General features: G+C 39.6%; 1 protein-coding gene across 10 annotated transcripts; it reads left to right on the top strand.

The window, feature by feature from the left end:
* LOC148867120 (uncharacterized) lies at window positions 1-24,996 on the top strand. Of its 10 annotated transcripts, XM_088978842.1 has the most exons (6): window positions 1-2,401; window positions 2,970-3,144; window positions 19,000-19,071; window positions 19,541-19,607; window positions 24,075-24,207; window positions 24,748-24,996. In XM_088978842.1, the coding sequence occupies exons 1-2, from the start codon at window positions 147-149 to the stop codon at window positions 2,983-2,985; spliced, it is 2,271 nt and encodes a 756-aa protein (XP_088834968.1). In that variant the 5' UTR covers window positions 1-146; the 3' UTR covers window positions 2,986-3,144; window positions 19,000-19,071; window positions 19,541-19,607; window positions 24,075-24,207; window positions 24,748-24,996. The 10 variants fall into 10 exon arrangements, 8 of the variants coding, with proteins under 8 accessions (XP_088834968.1, XP_088834975.1, XP_088834976.1 ...); XM_088978849.1 differs by lacking the exon at window positions 24,075-24,207 and having other exon boundaries at window positions 1-2,258; XM_088978850.1 differs by lacking the exon at window positions 24,748-24,996 and having other exon boundaries at window positions 1-2,258; window positions 2,970-3,150.
* The last annotated feature ends 2,997 nt before the right edge of the window (window positions 24,997-27,993 follow it).

The following is a 27,993-nucleotide window of genomic DNA, read 5'->3' as shown; positions in this document are numbered from 1 at the left end:
TAGGTCTCCCATGTCAGACTTTGAGTTGTCTCACCCCGTCTCCTTCCTTTTAAAACTTGTTATTGTGTCAAATTGTCAATAATAGCAATTCTCTGCCATTCAAATTCTTGTTTGAGTGATTTATTATTTCAGGTAGTTTGTATGCCATGAGAATTATACAAGCTCTCAAATCAATTGGTGAGAGTGGAAGCCTTGTTTTCTATCAAAATCAGAAAATAACCCAGTTGGGGAAATCCGGCAAAATCAATGAGGCAATTAAAATCTTCGAGAGTATGACATCTCGAAACACTGTAACATGGAATTCTATGATCTCTGCTTATGCCAAGAATGGTAGAATTAATGATGCACGTAACCTTTTTGAGCAAATGCCTCTTAGGAACTTGGTTTCGTGGAACACCATGATCTCTGGCTACTTGTATAATGACAAGGTCCATGAAGCTGCTGAATTGTTTGAAAGAATGTCTAGGAGGGACCTCTTTTCATGGACTCTGATGATAACTTGCTACACCAGAAACGGGGAACTTGAAAAGGCTAGGATTCTCTTTGATCAACTTCCAGATAAGAGAAGCCCGGTTTGTTGGAATGCAATGATTGCAGGTTATGCAAAGAACGGCCGTTTTGAAGATGCTCGAAGATTATTTGATAAGATGCCAGTTAGGAATTTGGTATCATGGAATTCCATGCTTGCTGCTTACATACAAAATGAAGAGATGGGTCTGGCATTGGACTTTTTTGACAAAATGTCAGAGAGAGACGTGGTTTCTTGGAATTTGGTAATTGATGGGTTTATGCAGATAGGTGATTTGGATTCTGCAATGCAGTTCTTTCAGAGAATTCCAAGCCCGAATGTCATTTCATGGGTAACGATGTTAAGTGGGTTTGCAAGGTATAGCCGTATTGATGAGTCACGAAGAATCTTTGATCAGATGCCCATGAGAAATGTGGTATCTTGGAATGCCATGATTTCAGGGTATGTGCTGAACTATCAGATTGATGAGGCTATAATTTTATTTGAACAAATGACAGAAAAAAATGCAGTATCTTGGACTACGATGATCAATGGGTACGTCCGTATTGGGAAGCTTGAGAAAGCAAGGGAGTTGCTCAATTTAATGCCTTACAAGAATGTTGCAGCCCAAACTGCGATGATCTCTGGTTACATACAGACCATGCAGATGGAAGAAGCTCGTCAAATCTTTGATGAGATGGACACTAGAGATATTGCCTGTTGGAATACCATGATTGCTGGCTATGCTCAATGTGGCAGAATGGATGAAGCTAACAAATTATTTAAGCAAATGTTTAGGAAGAATATTGTTACATGGAATACAGTGATAGCTGGTTATGCTCAGGGAGGAGAAATGAATAAAGCACTTAGAATCTTTGAGAAGATGGAGGAGAAGAATATAGTTTCTTGGAATTCTCTGATTTCGGGTTTCACCCAAAATGGGCTGTATATGGATGGGCTTAGGCATTTCGTATTGATGGGAAGAGAAGGTAAGAAACCTGATCAGTCTACCTTTGCCAGTAGTCTTAGTGCTTGCGCTAACCTTGCAGCTCTACAAATTGGGAAGCAAATTCACCATCTTGTTGTGAAGATAGGTTATGTTAATGATTTGTTTGTTGGGAATGCATTGATCACAATGTATGCAAAGTGTGGAAGGATCCTCAGTGCAGAACAAGTGTTCAATGATATTGATAACACTGATATTATTTCTTGGAATTCTTTGATTTCTGGTTATGCATTTAATGGGTATGGGAAAGATGCAATTCAACTCTTCCAGGAGATGTTGACTGAGGGGTTGAATCCAGATCAGGTGACCTTTGTTGGGCTTTTATCTGCATGCAGTCATGCTGGCTTGATTGATGAAGGTTTAAAACTGTTTAAATATATGACTGAAAAGTATTGTATTGAACCTTTGGCTGAACATTATGCTTGTATAGTTGACTTGCTTGGACGGGCAGGAAGATTAGAAGAAGCCTATCAACTGGTTATGGAAATGCCAATCAAGGCCAATGCAGGAACATGGGGTGCATTACTTGGGGCATGCCGGTTACACAAGAACCTAAAACTTGGGAAGGTTGCTGCTGAGAAGCTTTTGGAATTTGAGCCTTATAAAACTTCCAATTATGTGCTCTTGTCAAATATACATGCAGAAGCAGGTAGTTGGAATGAAGTTGAGAAGGTGAGAATGTTGATGAAAGAAAAGGGAGTGGAAAAGCAACCTGGGAGCAGCTGGGTTGAGATTAAGAATCAGGTCAGTGTGTTTGTCTCTGATGATTCAGTTCTACCTAGGACAGTGGAAATATGTGAGATGTTGAAGGCTTTGATGGCACAGATGAGGAATGTAGAATACATGCCCGAATTAGCATTAGCCTACTGGAATTTGGATGACTTATGGTAGTTAAACATTGCCTATATAAATTGCTACGTTGTTTAGTATATCTAGGGTGTATTATATTTCATTCTATGTTTTCAAGTAGCATCTATCATCATCCTCATTTGTCCCAATTATATGGGGTCAACTACAACAACTCTGTTCTGCCACTCCATTCTGTTTAGTGCCATATCCATTTTGAAAATTTTGACCATTCAATTGTTTCTCACTACTTCAAGGCATGACCTTTTTGGGTTTCCCTAGCTCTTCTAGCCCCCAGTTCTTCTTACTAGAGTTGTAGATGATCTTCTCTGCATGTGGTTGAACCATTTTAGTCTACTTTTTCTCATTTTATCACCTACTAGACCTACTGCTAGTAAGATCCTTATCCTAAAATAAATCTGACCCAGATCTTTGCAAATCCCTTTAGGATCCTGCCTGCAATCTGACCAAATATATGTCAGTAGACCAGATCCAAACCCACTCCCAATTCCATTGTTTGTGCTAGATGTGGATCTCAATTTAGCTGGATCTGCTGTGGATCCAACCTGTTTGATGTCAAAGCAAACATTATTTATTATTGTATGGCAGTGAAGGCATAGCGTGAAATAGTGAGCAACTTGAGAAAGACAGACTGGGATTTCAACGTTGATCCATGCAGCGGAAAATCAGGATGGCAGACACAGAACATGCAAAAGGGCTCTGAGAATTCCATCACCTGCAACTGCTCCATCGCCGGAAATACCGCCTGCCATGTAATCAGCATGTATGAGTATGACTTTCTCTGCTTATTCTACAGCTTTCTAGCTACTCATTAGTGATTAGTGAAGCCCACTACTGAAGAGAAAGCAGGAAGATCAGTAACCTCTGCCCAAGTAAACTCATTGGGTTGTTCCAAATACATAAAAATCTAATCTAAAGAATTTCATATCCAATGGATAGTGATTTAGATGTGAAGCCCAATTCTCTACAGAGGGAAGCGAGCAGGTTGTTTACTTGTTTAGAGAAAAAGCCTAATTGATCCCATTTGCAGATCTTTTTTCTTTTGATAATGTACACTGGTTTAAACACATTGGAAATTTCTAACTTTCTCAAATCATTTTATTATTTTTGTGGTTCAATTTCTTAGAGGAATTTCTGAAGGCTAAAAGTTTATCCTTATGTTTGAGTTCAGAGTACTGAAACCCCAAAACCTACCGGCAGTGCTCCCACCAGAGTTGGTCAAGCTTCCATACCTCCAAGAAATGTAAGAGCTTTCCATAGTCACATCCCTTGCAACCAACTTTCAGTCATTAACTAAATTAATTAACTACCCTTTTTTGGTTTTGTAGAGATCTCCTCCATAACTGCCTTAAGGGTACAATACCTCCAGAATGAGGTACCATAAATTGGTGAATATGCAAGCAATTCGGTCTTCTCATTCTCATTGCTTAATTTAGTTTGCAAGTCAGAGAATTTATCATCTAAATAGTTAATCAAGAAGACTTTATAAGCTCACTCCTTGGAAATCAATTGTTGGGTCCAATCCCGAAAGAACTCGGAAACATCACACCCTGAAAAGCCTGCAAGCTCTGATTATCCAGCTTTTCACACAAAAATATATATTTTTGGTTTTAATTAGTTCGGATTTTCAGGACCATGGAGTTCAATCAGCTTTCTAGAGTTCTGCCTTCAAAGCTTGGGTGTCTTGTCAATAGGAAGAGCGTATGGTCATTCTTCCTTTCAACATTTTTTATTGGTTTTTTGTGTTCTGGGTTTCCCTTGAATTTACATATACTTGAAGAAATTAAATCATGAATGATTTTGTTTGTCCTGTAGCTACAGTAGTTCGAACCAGGAGAAGAGCAGAAGAAGAAGAAGAAGAAGAGAACAGTCAAACCTGATAGACTAAACCCTATTAGTCGACCCTTATATTGGATTAGCCTTGCCCCCACTTAAGTATGGGACAGGAAGTCTTTATTAAAACTGCCACATAAGCACATAACTTAACAGAAATAAAATGACTAATCTACCCTTATTCGGCTAGCTCTAACACTCCCCCTCAAGCTGGAGAATATATGTCATATAATCCTAGCTTGTTACATATATAGTTCACTCTCCCTAAGCTTAAGCCTTTTGTAAACATATCTGCCCATTGATCACCTGAGCCCACATGTTCTGTGCTTATCTCTCCAGTAAGGACCTTTTCCCTCACAAAGTGGCAATCAATCTCTATGTGCTTTGTTCTCTCATAAAAAACAGGGTTAGATGAAATGTGGAGTGTAGCTTGATTGTCACAGTACAATTTCATAGGTCTGTCCATGGAGAACCTGATTTCTTGTAGGAGATTCCTCAGCCATACTAATTCACATGTAGTGTGTGCCATGGCTCTGTATTCGGCTTCAGCACTGCTCCTTGCCACAACCATTTGCTTCTTAGTCTTCCATGTCACAAGATTTCCTCCAAGAAATGTGTAGTAACCTGTGGTAGATCTTCTATCAGACACAAAGCTTGCCCAATCTGCATCTGTATACCCAATTACTTCAAGTGTTCCTCCTGGTTTGTACAATAACCCGCGGCCTGGAGCTCCCTTCAAGTACCTTACAATTCTAAGAACTGCATCCCAGTGAAGTATCCGGGGGTTCTGCATTGGCTCACCACACTGACTGCAAAGGAGATGTCTGGTCTTGTGATAGTCAAATAGTTTAGCTTCCCCACTAACCGTCTATACCTTCCAAGATCATCAAATATTTCCCCTATATCACTGCTCAACTTAGCATTTGGCTCCATGGGAGTTTCAACCCGGTTTTGCACCTAATAGTTCTGTTTCATCTAGTAGATCAAGAACATATTTTCTTTGGCACAAGTTTACACTTTGCCTTGATCTAGCAACTTCTATACCCAAGAAATACTTCAATGTTCCAAGGTCTTTTGTTTGAAAATGATTTTGCAGAAAGACCTTTAGTTTATCGATCCCCAATTTGTCACTACCAGTTATGACAATATCATCCACATAGACCACTAATAAAATCTTTCCGACTTCTGAATCATAGCTGAACACCGAGTGGTCAACCTGGCATTGTTTCATTCCAAAATTCTTCACCATTTCACTAAACTTCTCAAACCAAGCACGAGGCGATTGTTTCAACTCATAAATTTCCTTTTTCAGTCTGCACACCTTACCATCCTCCCCCTGAGCAACAAACCGAGGTGGTTGCTCCATATATACCTCCTCCATAAGGTCACCATGAAGGAAGGCATTTTTAATGTCAAGTTGAAATAAGGGCCAATCATACATAACTGTCAGGGAAATTAAGACACAGACAGAGCCAATCTTAGCCACTTGAGAGAAGGTCTCTATATAGTCCACCCCATACAACTGTGAATAACCTTTAGCAACAAGTCTGGCCTTTAGACGCTCCACACTACCATCCGGCAAGTATTTAATAGTGTACACCCATTTACAACCCACAACATGCTTAATAGGAGGAAGAGTAATGAGCTCCAACGTTTGAGTATGTTGAAGGGCAGAGAGTTCCTCCTCCATTGCCTATCGCCACCCAGGTGAGCTAAGAGCCTCTCGGACATTCTTAGGTATAGAAATAGATGATAGCAGTGAAACAAACTGGCGATGTGAAGTGGAAAGGCGAGAGACTGAAACAAAATTTGAAATGGGATGGAGGGTACAACTACGTTTACCTTTCCGTAAAGCAATGGGAAGATCAAGTCCTGAAGGTTCTGGGACAGGAGCAACAATAGGATCCGTAGACAAGGTAGAAGCTGGAGGAGGAGCCGGTGTCTGTCGATGAGTATACATGTGTCGGATCAGTGGTCATTCAGTAGGGATCTGCACTGGAGGAGGTGAAGGGTCAACCTCAACTGGAACACCTGGAACGGGACCACTGATTGGAAGAGGAAGAGGAAGCAAAGGTGGAGACATGGATGCTTCATGTCTCGAGAAGAAGGGGACAAACTCAAAAAAGGTGACATTAGGACAGACATAGCACTTCCGAGTAATGAGATTGTAACACTTGTACCCTTTTTGAGTCCGAGAGTAGCCAAGAAAGACACACTTAATAGAGTGTGCACCCAGCTTGTCTATCCCAGGACTCAGATTGTGAACAAAGCACACAACCAAAGATACGAGGTGTTAATGGAAAGGGATACAAGGTGGGGAAAAAAATAGAGAAGGGATACCGACTATGAAGAATGAAGGAGGGCATCCGATTAATAAGAAAACACGCAGTAAGTACAACATCACTCCAAAATCGTTTAGGAACACTCATATGATGAAGAATAGACTGAACAATTTCAAGGAGATGACGATTCTTTCATTCAGCCACCCCATTTTGTTGAGGAGTGGATGCACATGAAGTTTGATGAATGATGCCATGCTGTTCTAAATACTATTGAAAGGAAGTAAGAAAGTATTCACGATCGTTATCTGAACGAAGAACTTTGATTGGAACACCAAATTGTGTACGTATTTCAGCATGGAATTTTTGAAAAATGGAAAATAATTCACTCATTTCTTTCATTAAATAAATCCATGTCATCCTTGAACAATCATCAATAAAAGTGACAAAATACTTGTAACCATTATAAGGCTATTTTAATCGGGCCCCAAACATCTGAATGAACCAAAGCAAAAGGACTCAACATACGACTATCAACTCTAGGACTGAAGGGAACACAACGATGTTTCCCATACTAACACGACTCACACTGTAAAGACAACAAATGACTCAAAGACAGAACCAGTATCTTGAGTGCCTTGAGGGATGGATGTCCCAGTCGACAATGCCACTATAGAGGAGTGAGTGAAGTCTGAAGTGCAACTGACGATCCACCACCGTCGAGGTAATACAATCCACCAGCCTCATGCCCCCCACCAATCTTCTTCCTCATCTTGAGATCCTAAAAACTACAAATGGAAGGGAAAAATGTAATAGAGCAATTAAGAGTCTTGGTTAATTTACTAACAGACATAAGATTGAATGGAAACTTAGGGACATATAGAACATATAATAAAGAAAGAGAAGCCGTGTCAACATTACCAACACCACAAATGGGAGAAAATGAACCATTGGCAAGGGTAACAGTTTGAGATGTGGAAGTTTCAGAGAGGGAAGAGAACACACCTGGAGTCTCGGTCATGTGGTCAGAGGCTCTAGAGTCAATAATCTAGGAAGAGGGTTTGGATGCCAGACAAGCTATACCTGAGTGGGCAAAGGTGGTTGTAGTATGTTGTGAAGTAGTCTAGAAGAACCTCTCATACTCATCATGCGGTACACTCACCATCTCCTTCCTGGAAACAGGTGTAGATGTGGAAGGTGTTAGATCTGCTTGTTGGTTATCACTGGCATCAACCCCACCAGCTACTGCATGATTGGCCCATGTAGAAGGAGGGCCATAGAGATCATAACAGAAATTCACTGAATGTTTGTCCCTACCACAATGGGTACACTTGAAAGAATGGTAGGATCCATCTTATGGATGCCAAAAAGATTGCAGAATGGGTGGGCGAATTTCAAAAATTTTCCTACCTTCTCCCAAATGGGAATCGTATTCCCTAAATTTAGAATACAATATTTAAGGATCCTACTTGAACCATAACCGAACCAGATCTGAACCAAAAGGAAAAGGGAGGATTATACCTGATCCGGAGAAACAGTATCTCCCAAAGTTGGTGTTCACGCCCAAAGAGGACACCAAGATCCGCTCCTACTGAAGATGACACAGCTGTAGGTGGAACGGAACCAGCAGAGTGCGTCTTACACACTGGATCCTTCTCAAGAACCCTCTGAAAACTATGAGCACCAAATCTTTTATAGTCTTTTTTGCAAGACTGATGTCAAGAATTGATTTCTTGATTCTTTCTTCTGCAAAGATCAAATCTTGCAAGAAGGAATGGCGGCGGCTGGAGGAAAACTCCTAGGACGAAGATGGTTGAATTGATTCTCTTCTCTCTGGAGTGTGTATGAGATCTAATCTCAGTTCACAGGATGCTTTCTTGCTTGAACCCTTGGTTCAAAAATCTCTTTTTTCTCTTAGGGTTTCTCCTCCTTTCTTCTTGATCAAGAAACCTCCTAATTTAGGAGTTATCCCAATCCAAATCCGTATTTGGATAGGGGATTATCTTAATCCTATCTCCAGATTAAGTTAGCTTACTCCTGATCTTATCAGGAGGTTACCATATTCAAATCTGATTTGAATTTGGTCTCCCAGAGTGGATAAGGTTAAAGGCCCAATCCTTTTGCTAACATTAATCTCAGATCCGCCCCATAGATGGGTGATCATATCAGCCCAACTCGAAATGGGCTTTTGGCCCATTAAGTGTTCAGTACTTAACTAGTTTCCAATTTGCTGCCCAGTTAGGCTTCTTTGTATGGCGTGGGACCCAAGCATTGATCTACACACTAGCCACATAGGTTCGGCCCAACCTTTATTAAAAGGCCCAACCGAATACACTAAAAAGCTCAGTGAACCCCTGAGCCCATCACATGGACTCTATGAGACCAACACTTACATTAAGTGGTCCCTGGGCCAAGACATCTTATAAAAACCCAAGGACTGTGGGCAGGTGCAAGATTAGCCCATCAGGTACTATTCTAAATGGTCTTACACTTTACTTCTCAGCCCTTAATGATCAAGCACTGTCCGACAAGAGAGGACCTCTCCCTCGGCTGCAAGGAACAGTGCCGCACTCTCCACTCACATGGATCCCGGGAATTAAAACTATTTGCAAACATTTTGAAACTGTACAAATATATATATATATATGTATATATTAATTTTGCAAAACAAAATTGCAACGATTGAAATCAACTACCGGCAATTTGGTTTCCATCAGAGATAGTGCATTCCCGATCATTACCTTTGTCCGACAAAGGGGCTGATCCTGTCACTATGATCACCCACTCAGATGAATTCTCAGACTGTCCCAACATACCTAGGTTTTGATCCCTGCTAAGGATCTCACTGATTGGCATATCAAAGACAGCCCGATCCGACACCTAGTGAATGTCATAATCGAGTCTAGGGGATAGGTGTAACTTTCCAGTTTTGCCCATCTGTCTCCAAGGTCCAGGGTAATACTAGAAATCGGGTCTGGTTCATGGATTCGAGTAATCCCATATTGCATGTGCCTTGGGTCTTACCCTGGTGGCCGAGACAAGCCAACCCAACACTTGGTGGCACACCAATATCAGCCTTGGCAGGATAAATCTCCCCAGACTTATCCAATCGGCTGTGAACATTTAAAACTAACACGAGTCTCTATAAGTGTCCAATTTTAGGGTCTTACACAGAATTATATCAAACAACATGAATCAAACATGCACTTTATTTATTTACACTAAATAACAAAAGTACATCAAATCAGATTGAAGCTAAGGGCATACAAAACTGTCTAACAGCTCCCACTTGCACTTAAGTCCAATCTGGTACAAGCCGGAGTCCCATACCTTCCACGTGTTTCTCAAACACCTTCTGTATTAGTGGCTTAGTCAATGGGTCTGCCACATTATTCGCTGATGCTACCTTTTGAATTAGGATGTCCCCTCTCTCCTGTAGTACGTGGTACTTCCTCTTGATGTGCTTTGACTTCAAATGGGCCCGAGATTCTTTAGCCTGGGCGATCGCTCCATTGTTGTCACACAACAACGGGATGGGTGATGTGTTGGACGAATCACTGCCAATTCGTGTATGAATTTCTTCATCCACATGGCTTCCTTGGCAGCTTCACTTGCGGCAATGTACTCGGCCTCGGTTGTGGAATCTGTAGTGGACCCCTGTTTGCTGCTTTTCCAGCAAACAGCACACGATCCTATCGTGAAAACATACCCAGATGTAGACTTTCTATCATCTGGATCCGACTGAAAATCGGCATCAGTATACCCTAGAACTTGTAGTGAACTACCATCAAATACCAAACAAAACTCTTTTGTCCTTCGAAGGTATTTGAGTATGTTTTTCACAGTAGTCTAATGCTCTTGCCCTGGGTTGGCCTGGAATCTGCTTACCACACTCACCGCCTGAGCAATGTCCGGGCGAGTGCACAGCATGGCATACATGATGCTCCCTACGACTGAGGCATAGGGAACCTCTCTCATGCCCTCAATCTCCTCAGAAGTCTTGGGAGACATCTTCTTGGAGAGAGTGACTCCATGCCTGAAAGGAACGTTTCCTTTGTTGGAGTTCTCCATGCTGTATCTTTTGACAATTTTGTCAATGTAAGTAGCCTGGGATAATCCAATTATCCGCTTCAATCTATCTCTATAGAGTCGAAGACCCAGTATGTATGAAGCTTCTCCAAGATCTTTCATGGAGAACTACTGTGATAGCCATACCTTGAGCGAAGTCAACATTCCTACATCATCCCCAATGAGTAGGATATCGTCCACGTACAACACCAAAAAGGTGATCTTATCCCCACTAGACTTCCGGTAAACACAGGGTTCATCCAGATTTTGCTCAAAGTCAAACGTTTTGACAGCAGAATCAAAACGGATGTTCCAACTTCTAGAAACCTGCTTAAGTCCATATATGGATCTATTTAGTTTACATACCATGTGTTCCTGACCAGCAGCTATGAAGCCTTGCGGTTGCTGCATGTAGATATCTTCACTAAGATCTCCATTCAGGAACGCGGTTTTGACATCCATCTGCCAAATCTCGTAGTCATGGTATGCTGCTACAACTAGCAGGATCCTAATGGATTTAAGCATGGCCACGGGCGAAAAGGTTTCCTCATAATCGATACATTCTTTCTGAGTATACCCTTTCGCCACCAAACGAGCTTTGTAGGTCTCAATCCTGCCATCGGGGCCCTTCTTCCTCTTGTAGGATCCATTTGCAACCAATTGCTTTTACCCCGGAGGGCAGATCTACTAGAGTCCATACCCCATTGGTCTCCATCGAGTCCATCTCAACTCTCATGGCCTCCACCCACTTCTGTGAATCTATGTCTAACATAGCTTCCGCGTAAGTTACGGGATCCTTCTCATTAGTTAGGGCTTCCACCAGGTAACTATCCTGGTCATAACCATATCGGACTGGTGGCCTGGATACCCGAGTGGATCTTCTAGGTTGGTCACTACCTGGAACTTGTGGGACATCTCCAACTGCTCCTAAGCTCTCCTCATCAAGAACTATTTCCTGACGATGGGTGTCCAAGATGTATTCGGTTTCTAAGAATTGGGCGTTTCGACTGCAGAACACTTTCTGCTCACTTGGGTCATAGAATAGATAACCCACTGAATCTTTTGGGTAGCCTATAAATATTTAACGACTGGTTTTGGATTCCAACTTGTCCGCACTTGTTCTTTTAACGTGTGCAGGACAACCCCAAATCTTCAAGTGTCTTACACTTGGCTTCCTTCCGGTCCATAGTTCATATGGAGTCTTCGTAACCGATTTGGTTGGAACCCGATTCAGTATGTATATAGCAGTCTCTAATGCATATCCCCAAAAGGATGTGGGTAATTCTGAGCGTACGAGAAGTGATCGGACCATGTCCAACAAGGTCCTATTCCTCCTCTCTGAAACACCATTGAGTTGTGGTGTAGCAGGAGGAGCTAGTTGTGACACTATCCCATTGTCCTTTTAAGTAGTCCCTGAATTCGTCAGAGAGATACTCACCACCTCGATCCGATCAAAGGGCCTTAACTTCTCTTCCTAACTATTTCTCGACTTCCTGTCTGAACTCTCTGAACTTTTCAAAGGATTCAGATTTGTGTCTCATTAGGTACACGTAACCATATCGTGAAAAATCATCTGTAAAGGTGATGAAGTACACGTGTTGGTTCTGTGTCCTAACACTCAGGGGACCACATACATCAGTATGTATTAGGTCAAGTGTGCCTCCAGATCTTTCAGGCTTACCGTCAAATGGCCGCTTAGTCATCTTACCTTGAAGGCAAAGCTCACAAGTGGGAAGATTTTCTACGGTTAGAAAATCCAAAGGACCATCCTTTACCAGCCTTGTGATTCGGTCAACACCGATATGGCCAAGTCGGTAATGCCAGAGGCACGTGGGATTTACTGTATCACGATTCCTTTTCTTGGGATTTTCGACCGACGTAGTTTCGGTTAAGTTAGTTTCCAAAGAAGGATGTAGAACATAGAGACCGTTCTCCAGTTCCCCGCATGCGAAGAATTTGTTATTCCGTTTAACAGTAATCATATTACTAAATTAAACAGTATATCCATCAACACACAGTTTAGAAATAGAAATTAAATTTCTTTTCAAGTTTTGTACATAAAGACAATTTTTAAGTACAAGCACTCCTTCTCTAAAAACTAATTCTACGGTTCCTATTGCCACAGCTACAACACTTGCAGTCGTTCCCAAGAATATTGTCACTTCACCTTCACTCAATCTTCTGCTAACTTTGAACCCCTGCAATGAGTTACACGCATGAGTTAAAGCCCCGTAGTCAACACACCAGGACACAGAAGTAACTAACATATTAGTTTCTATGACACAAGTTTCGATATTACCTTTCTTAGATTCCAGGTAGGCAGGGCAGTTCCTCTTTCAGTGGCCGGTCTGCTTGCAGAAGTGACAGACATCAGATGCCTTGTTCTTCTTCTGCTTCTTGGGTTTGGCAGCTTTCTTCTGGGGCTTCTTTGCCTTTCTCTTTTTCTTGCCCGATTTGTTAGATTTAGCAAGCATAACCACAGGCTCATCCTTTTTGAGTAGATCCTCGGCCCTTTGCAACATATTGCTGAGTTCCTGGACGCTGACATTCAGCTTATTCATGTTGTAGTTCCTTGTGAACGCATTGAAGGAAGAGGGCAAAGAATTCAGGATGGCATCCACTTGCATGCCAAGATCTATCCCAGATCCAAGGGCTTCGAGTTCGTTAATGTAGCACATCATCCGAAGACAATGGTCATGAACTTTCTGCCCTTTGGACATCTACGCAGTCATGAACAGTTTCAAGACCTTCTATCGAGTAGAACGATTCTACTCTTCATACATTGTCTTTAGACCGTCCAATATGTCCTTGGCTAGTTCGATCTGATCGAACTGTCTCTGTATTGAGTTGTCTAGTGAGGCAATGACAAAGCAGCGGGTTAGGGAGTTCTTATCCTCCCAATCTTGGTAGTCCCTCCTACGGGCCTCAAAAGCCCTATCATCCGGACACTCCGAGGCAGGATTTTTCACCACCTTATCTAACTTTTCGGAAGTTAGGACCAGCATAAGGTTTTTGTACCAGTCGGCATAGTTTGGGCCCTTAAGCTTGTTATCGTCTAGAAGCTTTGCGAATTGACCGTTTGCCATTTTCTGATAAAACAGCAAAGACGTTAGTCCACAACCTTAGTTTGATTCATGTTACCTACATAGATATGGTTTTTAATCTATGTTCTATTCCCATTTGTTCACCTCTGAGATTTCCCTCCTTTCTCAGTGACAGAGACGACAAAATGTCTCTGGAAAAGTGGGAAATCACATGGGGTGCATGAAGCCAACTGTTTCAGCTGCATAACCCCACCACCTTTCTGTGACAGATCATATCCACTCATCGAATGAGTTTCCCTTTTGGCCTCTGTCAGACAAGGTTCAGAGCCGTTTCAGGTAAACATTTCTGTCCAGTGAGTGCTCACCCATCATATTCAGGTTACGCCAAGGTACCATGAGAGAGTTCCCATTTTCTGGTGAAGCCCCTCCCACATCGGTCTATGATGCCCCTATCATCTTATGAAACACTCTAACAGATCCAACAGCAAATGGATAGCCCAATTTTCTGGTGCGTTTTCTCATTACTGAAGGACCCATCATTGTGCTAATGACGGAAAGCCTTTAGAGAGTCTATCACATGGATCTCCCTATCACATGCACTCATATTTGCTGGAGGGAACAAAATTATGCCCTAGTTCTAATTTTAGGTCAAACCAAAGTGGCTCCCATTGACTTTCATGAAGTCAGATTTCTGGTGGGCCTTAATCAGCTAGGGGTTCCGTAAGCATCTCTTTTCAGGGTTGTGGGGCCCACCAAGCAAGGAGGGTCATCCAATGACCTTAAGGGACACCATGGCAATGATGTGCATTCAGCCATGGTGTGCGCAAGAGCCACTAACGAGTTTTCATGGGCTAAGTGCTTATGGCCCATGGACGCAACACATCAAACATCCAAACATCACATATAAAGGAAGAATTGATCCAATCAATTAACTACTATAAAGCCCATTGAACAGCCCATTTAAAATCCATAACATTAACAATTAATGTCGACTAGGTATATGGGCTGAATCGCAGTTAGCAGTTCGGCCCATACAATTTTTTTCACAATAGTGGGCTTTTGCAGTTTTAACCATTTAAAACTGGGCTTTACAAGTGGGCCGAATTAAATCCTGCAATTGAACATCAGATTTGGAACAGCAAGTGTGAGAAAAATGGACTGAAAAACAGTCCCTTTCGAACCCTAGATTCGGTCCAAACAGTTTTGGTCCAATATAGTCCGAAATGGTCCGAAACTGATTTTCAATTCAAGAATTAATTCATGAAAGATCTGAAATTAATAATTTTGATTTTCAACAATCATAAATCAATTATGGACTGTTCGTATCACCTGCAAAATAGAGGTTAATCACTAAGGTTGCAGTTTCACAAACTGCATATCGCAGAAAGCGATTTCTCCATCTGCAAATCTCCAGCGCCACCTTCTTCTTCCTTCTTCTTTAATCAAGAAAATAAAAGAAACATTAATCATATTTCTATTAATTAATTACATTCTTGATCAAATCCTATACATTCAGTTTAGAAAATAAAAAAAATTATTTACAGACCGAATTAAATAAAATAAAGAAAAAGGGTGCGCAGACCATTTGCGCCAAATCTGCACTGCGATCTCCAGGTTTGAACATTCCATTAAATCAAAATAAATAAAGAACAGTTCTAAATAAATTTTGGATTTTACAAAAATTAATTTCAGATCAATCACCCTTAACAAGAAACGATTTCTTGAAAAAAAAAGAAAAGAAAACAATCTGCGTAAATCTTGGCAGAACATCTTCTGTCCATCTGCGCAAGTTCAGATTCAAATCTTGTAAGAAGGAATGGCGGCGGCTGGAGGAGAACTCCTAGGACGAAGATGGTTGAATTTCTTCTCTTCTTTCTGGAGTGTGTATGAGATCTAATCTCAGTTCGTAGGATGCTTTCTTGCTTGAACCCTTGGTTCGAAAATCTCTTTTTTCTCTTAGGGTTTCTCCTCCTTTCTTCTTGATTAAGAAACCTCCTAAATTAGAAGTTATCCCAATCCAAATCAGTATTTGGATAGGGGATTATCTTAATCCTATCTCCAGATTAAGTTAGCTTACTCCTGATTTTATCAAGAGGTTACTAGATTCAAATCTGATTTGAATTTGGTCTCCCAGAGTGGATAAGGTTAAAGGCCCAATCCTTTTGCTAACATTAATCTCAGATCCGTCCCATAGATGGGTGATCATATCAACCCAGCTCGAAATGGGCTTTTGACCCATTAAGTGTTTAGTGCTTAACTAGTTTCCAATTTGTTGCCCAGTTGGGCTTCTTTGTATGGTGTGGGACCCAAGCATTGATCTACACACCAGCCACATGGGTTCGGCCCAACTTTTATTACAAGGCCCAGCCGAATTCACTGAAAAGCTCAGTGAACCCCTGAGCCCATCACATACGCTATGGGCCCAACACTTACATTAAGTGGTCCCTGGACCAAGCCATCTTATAAAATCCCAGGGACTGTGGGCAGGTGCAAGATTAGCCCATCAGGTACTATCCTAATGGTCTTACACTTAACTTCTCAGCCCTTAATGATCAAGCACTGTCCGACAAGAGAGGACCTTTCCCTCGGCTGCAAGGAACAGTGCCGCACTCTCCACTCACATGGATCCCAGGAATTAAAACCATTTGCAAACATTTTGAAACCGTAAAAATATATATATGCATATATTAATTTTGCAAAACAAAATTCCAACGATTGAAATCAACTGCCAGCAATTTGGTTTCCATCAGAGAGAGTGCATTCCCGATCATTACCTTTGTCCGACAAAGGGGCTAATTCTATCACTATGATCACCTACTCAGATGAATTCTCAGACTGTCCCAACATACCCAGGTTTTGATCCCCGCTAAGGATCTCACTGATTGGCATATCAAAGACAGCCCGATCCGACACCTAGTAAAGTGTCATAATCCAGTCTAGGGGTCAGGTGTAACTTTCCAGTTTTGCCCATCTGTCTCCAAGGTCTAGGGCAATGCTGGAAATCTGGTCCAGTTCAAGGACTCGAGTAATCCCATATTGCATGTGCCTTGGGTCTTACCCTAGTGGCCGAGACAGGCCATCCCAACCCTTGGTGGCACACCAATATCAGCCTTGGCAGGATAAATCTCCCCAGACTTATCCAATCGGCTGTGAATATTTAAAACTAACACGAGTCTCTATAAGTGTCTAGTTTTAGGGTCTTACACAGAATTATATCAAACAACATGAATCAAACATGCACTTTATTTATTTACACTAAATAACAAAAGTACATCAAATCAGATTGAAGCTAAGGGCATACAAAACTATCTAACAACACTTCCTTGTAGAGTTACTTTTTCCTTTACCACGCCCTCCCCCTGAGTCACGACCACCACCACGGCCAAATATGGAACCACCACGACCTCCTCGGGAGGCATGTCCTCCCCCTCTAGTACCACGTCCACCTCCTCTGGCTATCACAAATGCTGATCTGTTAGACTGTGTGGGATTCTCTGTAGGTCCCAAAGAAATCCTACGAAGCCGTGCAAAAACTTCTTCATGTGTAGGACGAGTAGAGCTTCCTAATATTTGGGCCCTAACTGGTTCATATTCTGATTTCAACCCCACTAAGAACCTAGTGACATCTATTTGTTCCCTCTGTTGTTGCTGAACCTTAACATCTGGAGTAAGGGGATGATAGACACTGAGTTCATTTATGAAGTTCTTCATACTGGCATAGTACTCTTCTAGGGTTTTATTCCCTTGCTGCAGATCAAAATACTTCTGATAGAGCTGATATATCCTTGTAGTATTATCCTACCCAGAATAAAGCTTCTTGGCATGTTCCCTTATGTTCTTAGCTGTATCTAAGAACATAAAGTTGGCACTTATTTTGGGTTCCATACTATTCCATAACCATGTCAAGATTTGGGCATCTTTCTGTTCCCAGTCTTCAAACCCTGAAGAGTTAGCTGTTGGTTTATCTTCTTCCTTCACATGCTTCATTTTCCTCTTTGCCTTGAGAAAAACTTTTACTGACTTGGCCAATGGTACAGAGTTCTCACCATTAAGTTTAATTGAAGTCATCTACACACCCAAACAGTCAAGTTCTGCGCAGAGGAAGAAGGACTGAAGTGTTTTCAAACCTAGGTTGAATCAGTGTTCTCCATTTTTGAGCCCAGAAAGAAGAAAGAAAAAAAAATGAGGTCATGAATAGAAAGGAGCAGGTGAGGAGATTTAGAGAGCAACATCCTGCTTTGATACCATGTTTGTCCTGTAGCTACAGTAGTTTGAACCAGGAGAAGAGTAGAAGAAGAAGAAGAAGAAGAAGAGAACACTCGAACCTGATAGACTAAACCCTATCAGTTGACCCTTAATATGGATTAGCCTCTAATTAGTAGTACAAAGACTAAACTGCCCCCACTTAAGTATGGGACAGGAAGTCTCTATTAAAACCGCCACATAAGCACATAACTTAACAGAAATAAAATGACTAATCTACCCTTATTTGGCTAGCTCTAACAGATTTATTTTGTTTTAATTTCTCTTCTTCTAGGCTGATTTCATCAAATTATTCACGTGGCAGCTGCTGTGTCTAGGGGTGCAAGTCAGGCAGGCAGGGCCGGGTTTTAACTCAACCCAAGCCCAACCCTAAGAATTGGGCCTAAAGCCTGAGCCTGAGGTCAAGCCTGGAGTATCCAATCTGAGCCCAGCACACACTAAAATTTGATACACTTGGTTTGGTCAATCAACCATTCAACCCACACTAAAAATTGATATACATGTATGTGTCTGCATATTCATGCATGCATGCATGCAAATATGTGCCTATATATCCTAAATATGAATATGTACATGTATATAATGGGGCCGGGCTTGGGTTGGGAATTGGGATAAGGTTGTGCTAGGTTTGAACTGCCATTAAGAAGTCCGAACTTTTGGGCCCAGGCCCATCCTGAGGACCAAAACTCCAGTTCCAGCTATGTAAAATTGCAGGCTGGTTCAGTCTGGGCTCAGGTTGGGCCCGCCCAAGTTGCAGTCCTACCTCATCTATCAAAAAGAAAAAAAAGCTGCACCCCTATCTGTGTCACCTGACCAGCTTGAGGGACTTGCAAGGCTCTTCAATCTTCAGTTTTCTTTTTACTTTCCCAACACTATTGATACTAGAATCACCTTTCCACTTTGTTTATGCTTTTATTGTCATTGGTGTAACATAGTTGGATTAGTGATAACCACTTTACTGGAATCATACTTAATTTCATACAAAATTGGACAAAGCTTCGAAAACTGTAAGACTTTCTCCTTCCTTTTATGTTTTCCACTTCATCCCCCCTCCCAATTCCTTTCTAGTTTCTACTATTGAAATTGAAGTTCCTTTTTTCATTTGTTTAATCCAATTTTCTTTCATGTCAGTGTCATGTAGGCAAGTGGTCTGCAAGATCCCATTCCTTCCAGCATTTCTCTTCTAAGCAAATTAACTAACATGTGAGTAGAAACCATCTACATTGTTTTAAATTTCTGCAATTCATACACATGGAATCGGACAAACCCAGCATTAACCTTTCTGGTTCTCTTTATCAACCTCTTCCATTTAGAATTTCTGATCTGTGATGGCATGAGCAAGAAACTGAAAAAATGTAGCAATTTCTAGATGAATGGTTTGCATTGTCAATAATGGAATATTTGTCATCTTATTTTATTTATTAACATCAAGTTGGAACTTTATTGTCTTCATAAGTAATTAAGTTCTAGTTGTTAATCATGGTGAAATATGTATATGCAGGAGAATTAGTGATATCAATGGAACAGAAGCAGTTTTTCCTCCACTAAGGAATATGCTAAACATGAAAATATTGTGAATTGAATAGTAGTATATCTCTTACAATTTATGGTAGTATGTCTATCTATTAATTTTGGCAGCTTAATGAAATTATCATGGTTCTATTTTTTGTAGAAAGGAGTTGTAACATCATTGGGGAATTACCTTCATATCTGGGGAGCATGACAGAATTAAAAACCTTGTAAGTCTAATCATTCCTCTGGTTCTGTACAAGAATCTTTTGATTAAACAAATTCCCTTTTTTTAAATGTTGGTTCTCCTGAATTATTGTTATTAAGATCTTAGCATATATAACAATTGAAAAGTTGATTTTCTTATGATTTTGGCACGTAGTTTAAAAGATTAAAAATGCCTATTCCTTATTTGATTAGATAAAACTGACTACCATAAGAATGGTATATGGAAGTCACATAAATATAGTAATGAAATAATAGAAGAAGCTCATAGTATTAGAATAGAGGATTTCTAACTTGCTCTTACTGCTCAAGAGAATTGGAATGATGTATAACTTGTTTCCCTATATCTACAGGCCTTTGTCCATTATAAATACAGAGCATTTTTCAGATGATGAAATGGCAATATGCATGATAGATCACAAAGGCTTATACTAATTGTGTTACAATCAGACAGATAAAAGGATTGGGTTTCCTACCGGATCCTACTCATGCAATAGTGTAATTAATGGAAGCAATCATTATCAACCTATTGGGGGGATTATTCTTCCTGATATCTGGCCAGACTCCTGTGGCTGGCGTTGGGGGAATTTTATTCTGAAAAGAGAGGGATCTGTGATTTGGGCTTTCAGTGGTCCTGTTTGTGCTGTTGATGCTTCTGATGCTGAAGTCAGAGCATTGGTGACTGGTCTGAGAATTGTTAGATCCCTCCAGCTTAAATCTGTTCTCATCGAGGGGGACTCTAGAAATGTCATTAATTGCGTCACTTATTTAGATAAGGACCCATGGAGGCTGGGTCATTTCCTCAATGAGATTTCTGAATTAACCTTATCTCTGTCTTGCGGCTTTAGACGGATTCCAAGAGAGCTGAACTCAACTGCACATATTTTGGCTAAATCTTGGGTGGGGGTGGGTAGAAATTTTTTTATAGTGCAAATACTTTGCACTCTTAATTTGGGTGGTTTTTAGGTGCTTTGTTCTGGTTGTGTTGTTTGTACATCCTCTCATGTATACCCCCCTCCTTTTTGCTCCTTTTGAATTTAATGGTTACCTTTCTCCAAAAAAAAAAAAAACTATTGTAGAAATGTTACCTTCTGGGACATGGAACCGCTGTCTATTCCCCCCTCCCCCTCCTCACCTGCTATTTTTGTTTAAGGACATGGAACCACTGCCCATTTTTAAAATAATCATTGAAAAGTAAAAATAGTTTTGAAGATGAATTTGCTGTTAGGAAATGTTACAGATAAAGGGTTTTACTTTGAGAAAAGAATTCAAAGGCCTAGTGTTATAGTAGGTTTGTGAAGTTTCCTTAACTCCTTTTTGTGCAGTGACTGGATAAACATTTTAAGGAAGGAAAAGGGAGAATTTGTCTGATGGGATAGCCTTTATTTTGTTGTTGATTAACCTAGGCCTAATGGGCCTCCATGTTTCCAATCGGGCCTATATATTGGTTTTACATCCTGGCCCATTTCTGCATGGTCTGTGAGGGAATCTGTAAATATTTCTTCAGTACGCTATATATGTAATTAGTGTACTCTTACTTTCCCCAGTAACGAAAGGATATGGAAATTTTTGGTTTACAACTTGCTTATTCCTTGAGAAGAATTACTCATTTTCTAAATGTGGTGGACCTTAATGATCCTACTCCCTTGGTTAAGTGCTAAACCAAGGTTTGGGATTTACTCGGTGCATCTCCTCCTCTATCCCTTCTTCTACCCTCTCATTCTCTTGGAAATATCTATTAACTTGTAACTTGGTACATATTGCAGTACTCCCATTCCCTCTGGATTGCCCTACATCATTGTCCCTCATGACTTGATTCATTTTTAATCAACTCACTACGTAATAGATTAATGTTTTCTTGGTAGGAAAATGAGCTACACAACAGGGATATCCGTCCCCCAAACCCTCCAAGCTTGGTGAAGGCAGGACTCAATCCCAGGTCTCTGCTACAACCAGCTAAAGAATTTACCGTCAAGCTAGCTGGCACATTCATAATAGACTAATAGTTAATGACATTAATAACACAAATAAGGCAACTAGCAATATTATGTCATAAACGCAATTGTAATGTCCAATTGGAAAGAGAATATCATCATGGAAAACAGGAATTTTCCAGATCAAAATCAAAGTAATAGATTTAAGTGTTATGCAATTATATCCTTCGGGAGCAAGAAATAGGTACACAATGAAAGTTTGATTAAGTTCTTGTGTCTAGATTGAGACAGTAAACAATGATGCAAGTGGTTAAGTAACAAGAAAATTTGATTTAACTGTTATGCAATTATATCCACCTCGAATCATACTCTTGTTGTACCTTGGAAAGGAATGCCAGGATCTTCCAGGAAAAGGGGAGGAGCAGTCAGGCCTTGAAGGACTGCATTATGTATAGGGCAATACATTGGTTAAAGACTTTGGAATTGTTTGACCACTTCTCCTTTACTTACTGTTGGAGGAATTGGTTATCAGTAGCAAGTTGTTCCTCCTCCAAGGTAAGGGTATTGACAAGCTGGGCACCCCCTCCTCACAGTTCATTGAAGCTGAATTTTGATGGGATTTGCCAGGGCAACCCAGGTTCCTCTAGGTTGGGAGGTGTACTGAGGAATAAGGCTAGAGAGGTTGTTTTGCTCTACTATGGCCCATTAAGGCTGTGTTTGGTTTGAAGGAAAATGTAGGGAAAGGAAGGGAAAGGTAGGGAAACCTTTACAAAATTTATAAAGGTTTCCCTACCTTTCCCTACTTTTCCCTCAAACCAAACATATCCTTAGTGTTGGGAACTCAATTCGAGCAGAGTTGTTAGCTGCAATACAAGGATTACTTCTCGCAAAAGTAATGGGTGTAGAGCTGCTTCTGGTTGAAGGGGACTCTAAGACAGTGGTGGACAGGTTAAATAATCTGGAGGATGTTGTGTGGGGCTACAAAAATGAGCTAAAGAAATTCAAATGGCTGATAAGGAATGTGTCTGTAACAGTACAGCGGATTGGGAGATCAGCTAATGCATTTGCTGATGTCTTTGCAAAGCGAGGTACAAATAGGGAAACATTGTTCTGGGCGCTACTGTAATTTTTGTTCTAACATTCTTGTATTCTTTGCTGTAGTTTGTGCCTCTCTAAGGGGGAATTTCATGCAACCGATCTTTGATTTAAAGTAATACCTTTTTTCCTTTCAAGAAGCTGATTATTCCTAGTAACTTTAAAATACAGTGATCTCCTACAACAACTTTATGTTAAAAAGCTCAGACAAAACTAGTTGTCAAGAATGAAATGTGTAAAAATACTTCTATATAATTCATATTTTGTTGTTGATATTCTTTTTCAGCTACTAAACATTGTTTCTCACTGTATAATTTGTCTCCAGACATTTGTTTCAAAGCTACTTGGTGAGAAACATGTAATTTTATACTTTTCTTTCCACACATTTGCATCATAGGTTTCATATATAGTATAAAGAACTTCTAGAGCACTGACTTAGGGGGTATGCTGATGTGGCAGGTTGTTTAAAAAATGACATATTGGTAAATGCCCCCTTATTTATTTTACCTAAAACGTATTCATGTATGGTATGCTAACTTGCTCAACTTCATATTGATATAGGAGTGGAATCATTCCATGCATGCAAAGTCGTTCACAAAGTTTGTGTTTTAAAGTTGAAGCATGGCCATTATTCTATTCCTCTTTAGTGAGATCTGGGCCTGTTTGCAAATTCTTCTCCATAATGTTTTTTTGTATGACTTTTAATAATTTGTTATTTTCATTTGGGTTTGTTGGAAAGATGTATGTCAAAAGAGTAGTAAATGGCAAAGTTCTGTCAAAAGAGCACTTAATAGGCTAATAGTGCAGGGAGCAGTTTGAATCTTTTAAAATGGCAAAATTCTATGTGGATGAATTATGTCATTATAATTATGCTTATGAACCATGCTTTTCTGTTTTTGGTACTAACATATATTGAACCACTAAACTATCAGGTGTCTTACCTGCAACTTGTATTGCTACCCTTCCCTAAATCCTGATTATATCTAGTCAGCACTAATTGATTGTTTTTTTATATTTTTAGATGTGTACAAGCTCCATATAAATTGTGGTGGTGAAGAAGTCACCATAGGAGATAACACATATGAAGTGGACCAATACACAACGGTCCTTCAATGTTTTTACAAAGTACAGATTACTGGTCATTAAGCAACACCAGATACTTTCTCGATGATAATAAAAGCATAGATAACTAGTAATAAACAGATCCATACTTTCAGATAAATCTGAGAACTCTAAATTGTACATGACTGCGTAGACTTCTCCCTTCTCTCTAACTTATTATGGGTACTGTCTGCTAAATGGAAGTTACACTGTCAAACTCCATTTCACAGAGATCATGTTTACAAATGATACAGCTTCAGGTAATTGTTAGTTTATCCCATTATGGAGAAATTCATTCAATATATCATGTTACTCAGGTCTAACTATAATAGTCTATTGCAGGGAAGATTGGTACTAAAAGATTTCAATATAGCAGATGAAGCTGGTAGAGTTGGCAAGCCAATCATTAAAAGCTTTAGTGTAGTTTATGTAACAAGTGGCAATTTAGAAATCCACTTCTATTGGGCTGGGAAAGGTACAGTAGGAATCCCTTATAGAGGAGTTTATGGTCTTTTAGTGCCAGCTATATCTGCGGAACCTGTTAAGTTGAATGTTTGTCTAAGCTCCAATTATTGTTTATGTCTGAAAAAATTGATCTAGTGTTTGGTGTAAGATTAAAAGTATCCAATGATGTTATATTGGAACTACCAGATGATTTTAGTAGGATTTAACCCATCCTTCATCTTCTCTTCTTAGTCTTTGATCAATAGGGATGCATTAGGGAAAACAGTAAAATGCAAACAAGATTTCTGTAAATATTTTGTTGCTTATCAAATGTGAAAAGGAAATTGAAGAAAGGAACACAAACTTAAAACCAATCATGATTTATTTAGACACGTGGTTTCTTTATGGTCTCTATGGATTGCTTAAGTCAGTCAAGTAGATATAATTCTTTGAAAAGGATTTGCCATCATGATGTTGACTCTATTGACATATGATACATCTTTCGAGAGTCGCTTTTTTTATTATTAGCATGGGATACAGAGGCTTGATTTTTTTTCCTATTCTTTTGCAGATTCCAAACCTCCTCCAGAAGGTGGAAAGGAGATATCAGTAGGTTCTGCTGCTGGAATTGTTATATCAACAACCAGTCTTATCTTCTTGGTCCTTGGTGTCCTTTGATGGAAATGCTGTCTTAAATCAAAACCTCGATGCGTCAAGGTTGAAGAAAACCAGTTTTATAAATACTAGTGAACAAATGCGAATATATGAAAAAGTGCTAAAGAATTGTCTTGAACCACTAAACTATCAGGTGTCTTACCTGCAACTTTTTTTCTTTCCATGTTTTGATTTTTGATCCAACTAATCTCCATTAATGTGGGAACCATCTAATGGCGGGTCCTAGTCCTCCTTGAAGGAGTTTGGATTTCCTCTCACAGAATTGGTCCTCTTTCAACCCACCCTTGAAAAGATTAAAAACAAATTTTAAAATAGCTGTCAGAATATTTGTTTAGTGCTCATTGGGTGTGGCTACATGGTTTGTCAGGATATATACCAAATCAAACATGGTTTGTCTCCTATTCAACGTTCAAAGTATTGATACATATCAAGCATATTGTATGGTAGGTAGGCTTAATTAAGACCAACCCGCTGTAAGATTTTGAAAATAAAAACTAAAATAAGGAGAAAATGCCCTTTAAAACACCCAATGGCATGTTTGTGCATATCTATGGATACTTTGAACCTTGCTTCTACTAAATCTACTCTCTTTTGGCTTTGGTCTATACCAAACTCCTCTTTAAGCTGTGGAAAAACATTGCACTTTAAATCACGTTGAAACCAAGGTGGACCATGGTATCCACCCTTTCCTTTTTTCTTTCCTTTTCCTCCTGTTGATTTTTCAGACCTTAATCGGGTGTCGTGTATTTATCAAAAAAAGATTGATTCTTCGGATCGGATTTGGATTTGGAGCTTTAATAATCGGACCCGATTCTGATGCGATGGGTTTGATCGATCCAATTCCTTCCAGAGTACAGCCCTGCAGTTACAGTCCTTGTAAGAGAGCAAGCTGAAGGTGCCTTACACAATATTTTTCACAATTCACACACTTAACTACCTCTATTGCAATTTTCAATGCAGAACAGATGTTTCTTTGAAAAACAAGAGGCTTAATCCGGACTAGACCACCCTTTTTTGGTCACTAAAACAGGATAATACAAAATCTTTCCTTATTGCTATGGGAATGGCTAGTGATGGGCCTGTTGCAGCTTTTATATTGAGCATGCTTTTAATTGTCGAATGGTGGACTAATTTGTAGAAAAAGCCCGGTTTGGAGGGGCCTATGATATATGGGAAGTGTAGCTTCATTTTGTGTCATCTTTGGAAAAATAGAAATAAAAGATTTTTCAGAATCGACTGTCTCCTCCTTTGATTATTATTAACTGTGCTCTAAACTCTTATATTGAGTTTATATCTTGCATCTTGTGATGGTAGTGATAATAACTTATGTAATTAGAAAATTTGGAAGCCAATTTTTTTGGAAAAGTCCAAGAGAAGAGGCTATTAAAATAAATTTTGACGCGTCTAAAAATGACCTTGGTGAATGCTCGTTTGCTTATATTGCTAGGAATCACCTAGGTAAAGTTCTTGATGCAAAAGCCTATGGTATTGGTGTGACCATTATAGATGTTGTAGAAGCATGGGCGGTGTGGGAAGTAGGGGAGAGCATTATTCGGTTAAAATAAAAAAATCGAACAAAAAATTTCGGTTTCGGTTTTTAGCTTTAAAAATTCAGTTAACCAAAAAAAACCGAATTAGCCAAAACTTTATTATCTATTATATATATATTAACATATAATACATATATAATATGTATAAAATATATTATATTGTATTATATTATGTATTAAAATATATAATTTATTATATACATTGTATAATATATATATTTAATCTATAATACATATTAAAATATATATTATAATTTATATATATATATATATATATATATATATATATTATTGAAATTCGGTTTTAACCGAAATAACTGAAAACCAAATTGACAATTTCAATTTCGGTTTCAGTTTTTCATTTAAAATTTTGATTTATTCAATTCAGTTTTAAACCAAATAAATCGTTTGCTCACCCCCTAGTGGGCTCAATGTTGCCCTTAACTTTAGGAGCCACCCTATCATCATCGAAAGGGACTCCCATGTCGTCATCATGTCGCTTAAGAAACAGATAGACATCCCTTGGAGATTGAGGACCATCATCAAAGAGTGCAAGAAGCTGGTTGATTAATTGAGTGTTATGTCTTTCTCCCATTTTTTCATAGAAGCAAAACAAGCAACAGATTGGATGGCACATTAGGCTATCTCTTCTTTTGAATTCCTCTCCTGTGTATCTCATATATTTCCTCTGAGCAGATTTTTGGAGTTTGGTGATGGATTTTTCTATTACCCACCTCAATGCAGACGTGACTAGGGCTCAAGTGGGCGGCTCAGGTCTGCTACTCACAACCTGTTCCTACATCTCTACCCACAGCACATTATAAATTTATAATTGCAAAATGGCTCTTGTCATTCTTAGGAAGACGTTGGCAATACATGACACCGATGACAGTGGTGCATTATATCTATTATCTGTAGATGTGGGAACAGTTTGTGGTAACAATCTGGAGGGACATGATTAAGGTCTAAAAATTAGTTATTGCAGGGTTGCTGATTGAATTAATTTTGAGAAGGGGATCAAATTTGTACCTTTTATTTTAAGACGAATCTATGATGCAAAAAATACATGATACCGGAAACGCCTTAACTAATCAAAACTTATTGTATAATTGTTGAAAATCTACCTGATTGGTTGCTAATGTTATGATACCAGTTAGATTTGTTCATGGGTTGGGTAGCCCGATGGCCTGGCCCGGTCCGTACCTTGGTCGGGCTTGGTCATATAATTAGGCCCGCAGGTCTAACCTCGGGCCTAACACAGTAAACCCGATTGTGTTTCGGGCTAGGCTCGGGATTTGTCAAAAAAGCCGGGTCCGATTCAGAATTATATATTTTACAATTATATAATATGTATTTTATATATTATATAAAATATATAAATAATATAATATTTATTAAAATATATATTTATAATTTAATATATACATTTTTTATTCTTTTCTTTATAATTTCCCTCTCTCTCTCTCTCTCTCTCTCTCTCTATTCAGCCACTTCAGCAGTAGTAACAGTATGGGCTAAATTTCGGGCTCGGGCCCAGGCCCGGGCTTCGAGCTTTTTATGAGGGCCAAGCTTGGGCCCAAGTTGTAGGCCTG

The sequence above is a fragment of the Nelumbo lutea genome, chromosome 3, assembly GCF_056320005.1.
Source record: "Nelumbo lutea isolate HS-2025 chromosome 3, American lotus-T2T, whole genome shotgun sequence".
Taxonomy (NCBI): domain Eukaryota; kingdom Viridiplantae; phylum Streptophyta; class Magnoliopsida; order Proteales; family Nelumbonaceae; genus Nelumbo; species Nelumbo lutea.
Note: the sequence above shows the minus strand (reverse complement) of the source record. Positions and strands in the feature narration are given on the sequence as shown.

Bases quoted from the DNA above. Each gene is read 5' to 3' on its own strand.
- LOC148867120 (XM_088978842.1), top strand. From the start codon at position 147: ATGAGAATTATACAAGCTCTCAAATCAATTGGTGAGAGTGGAAGCCTT.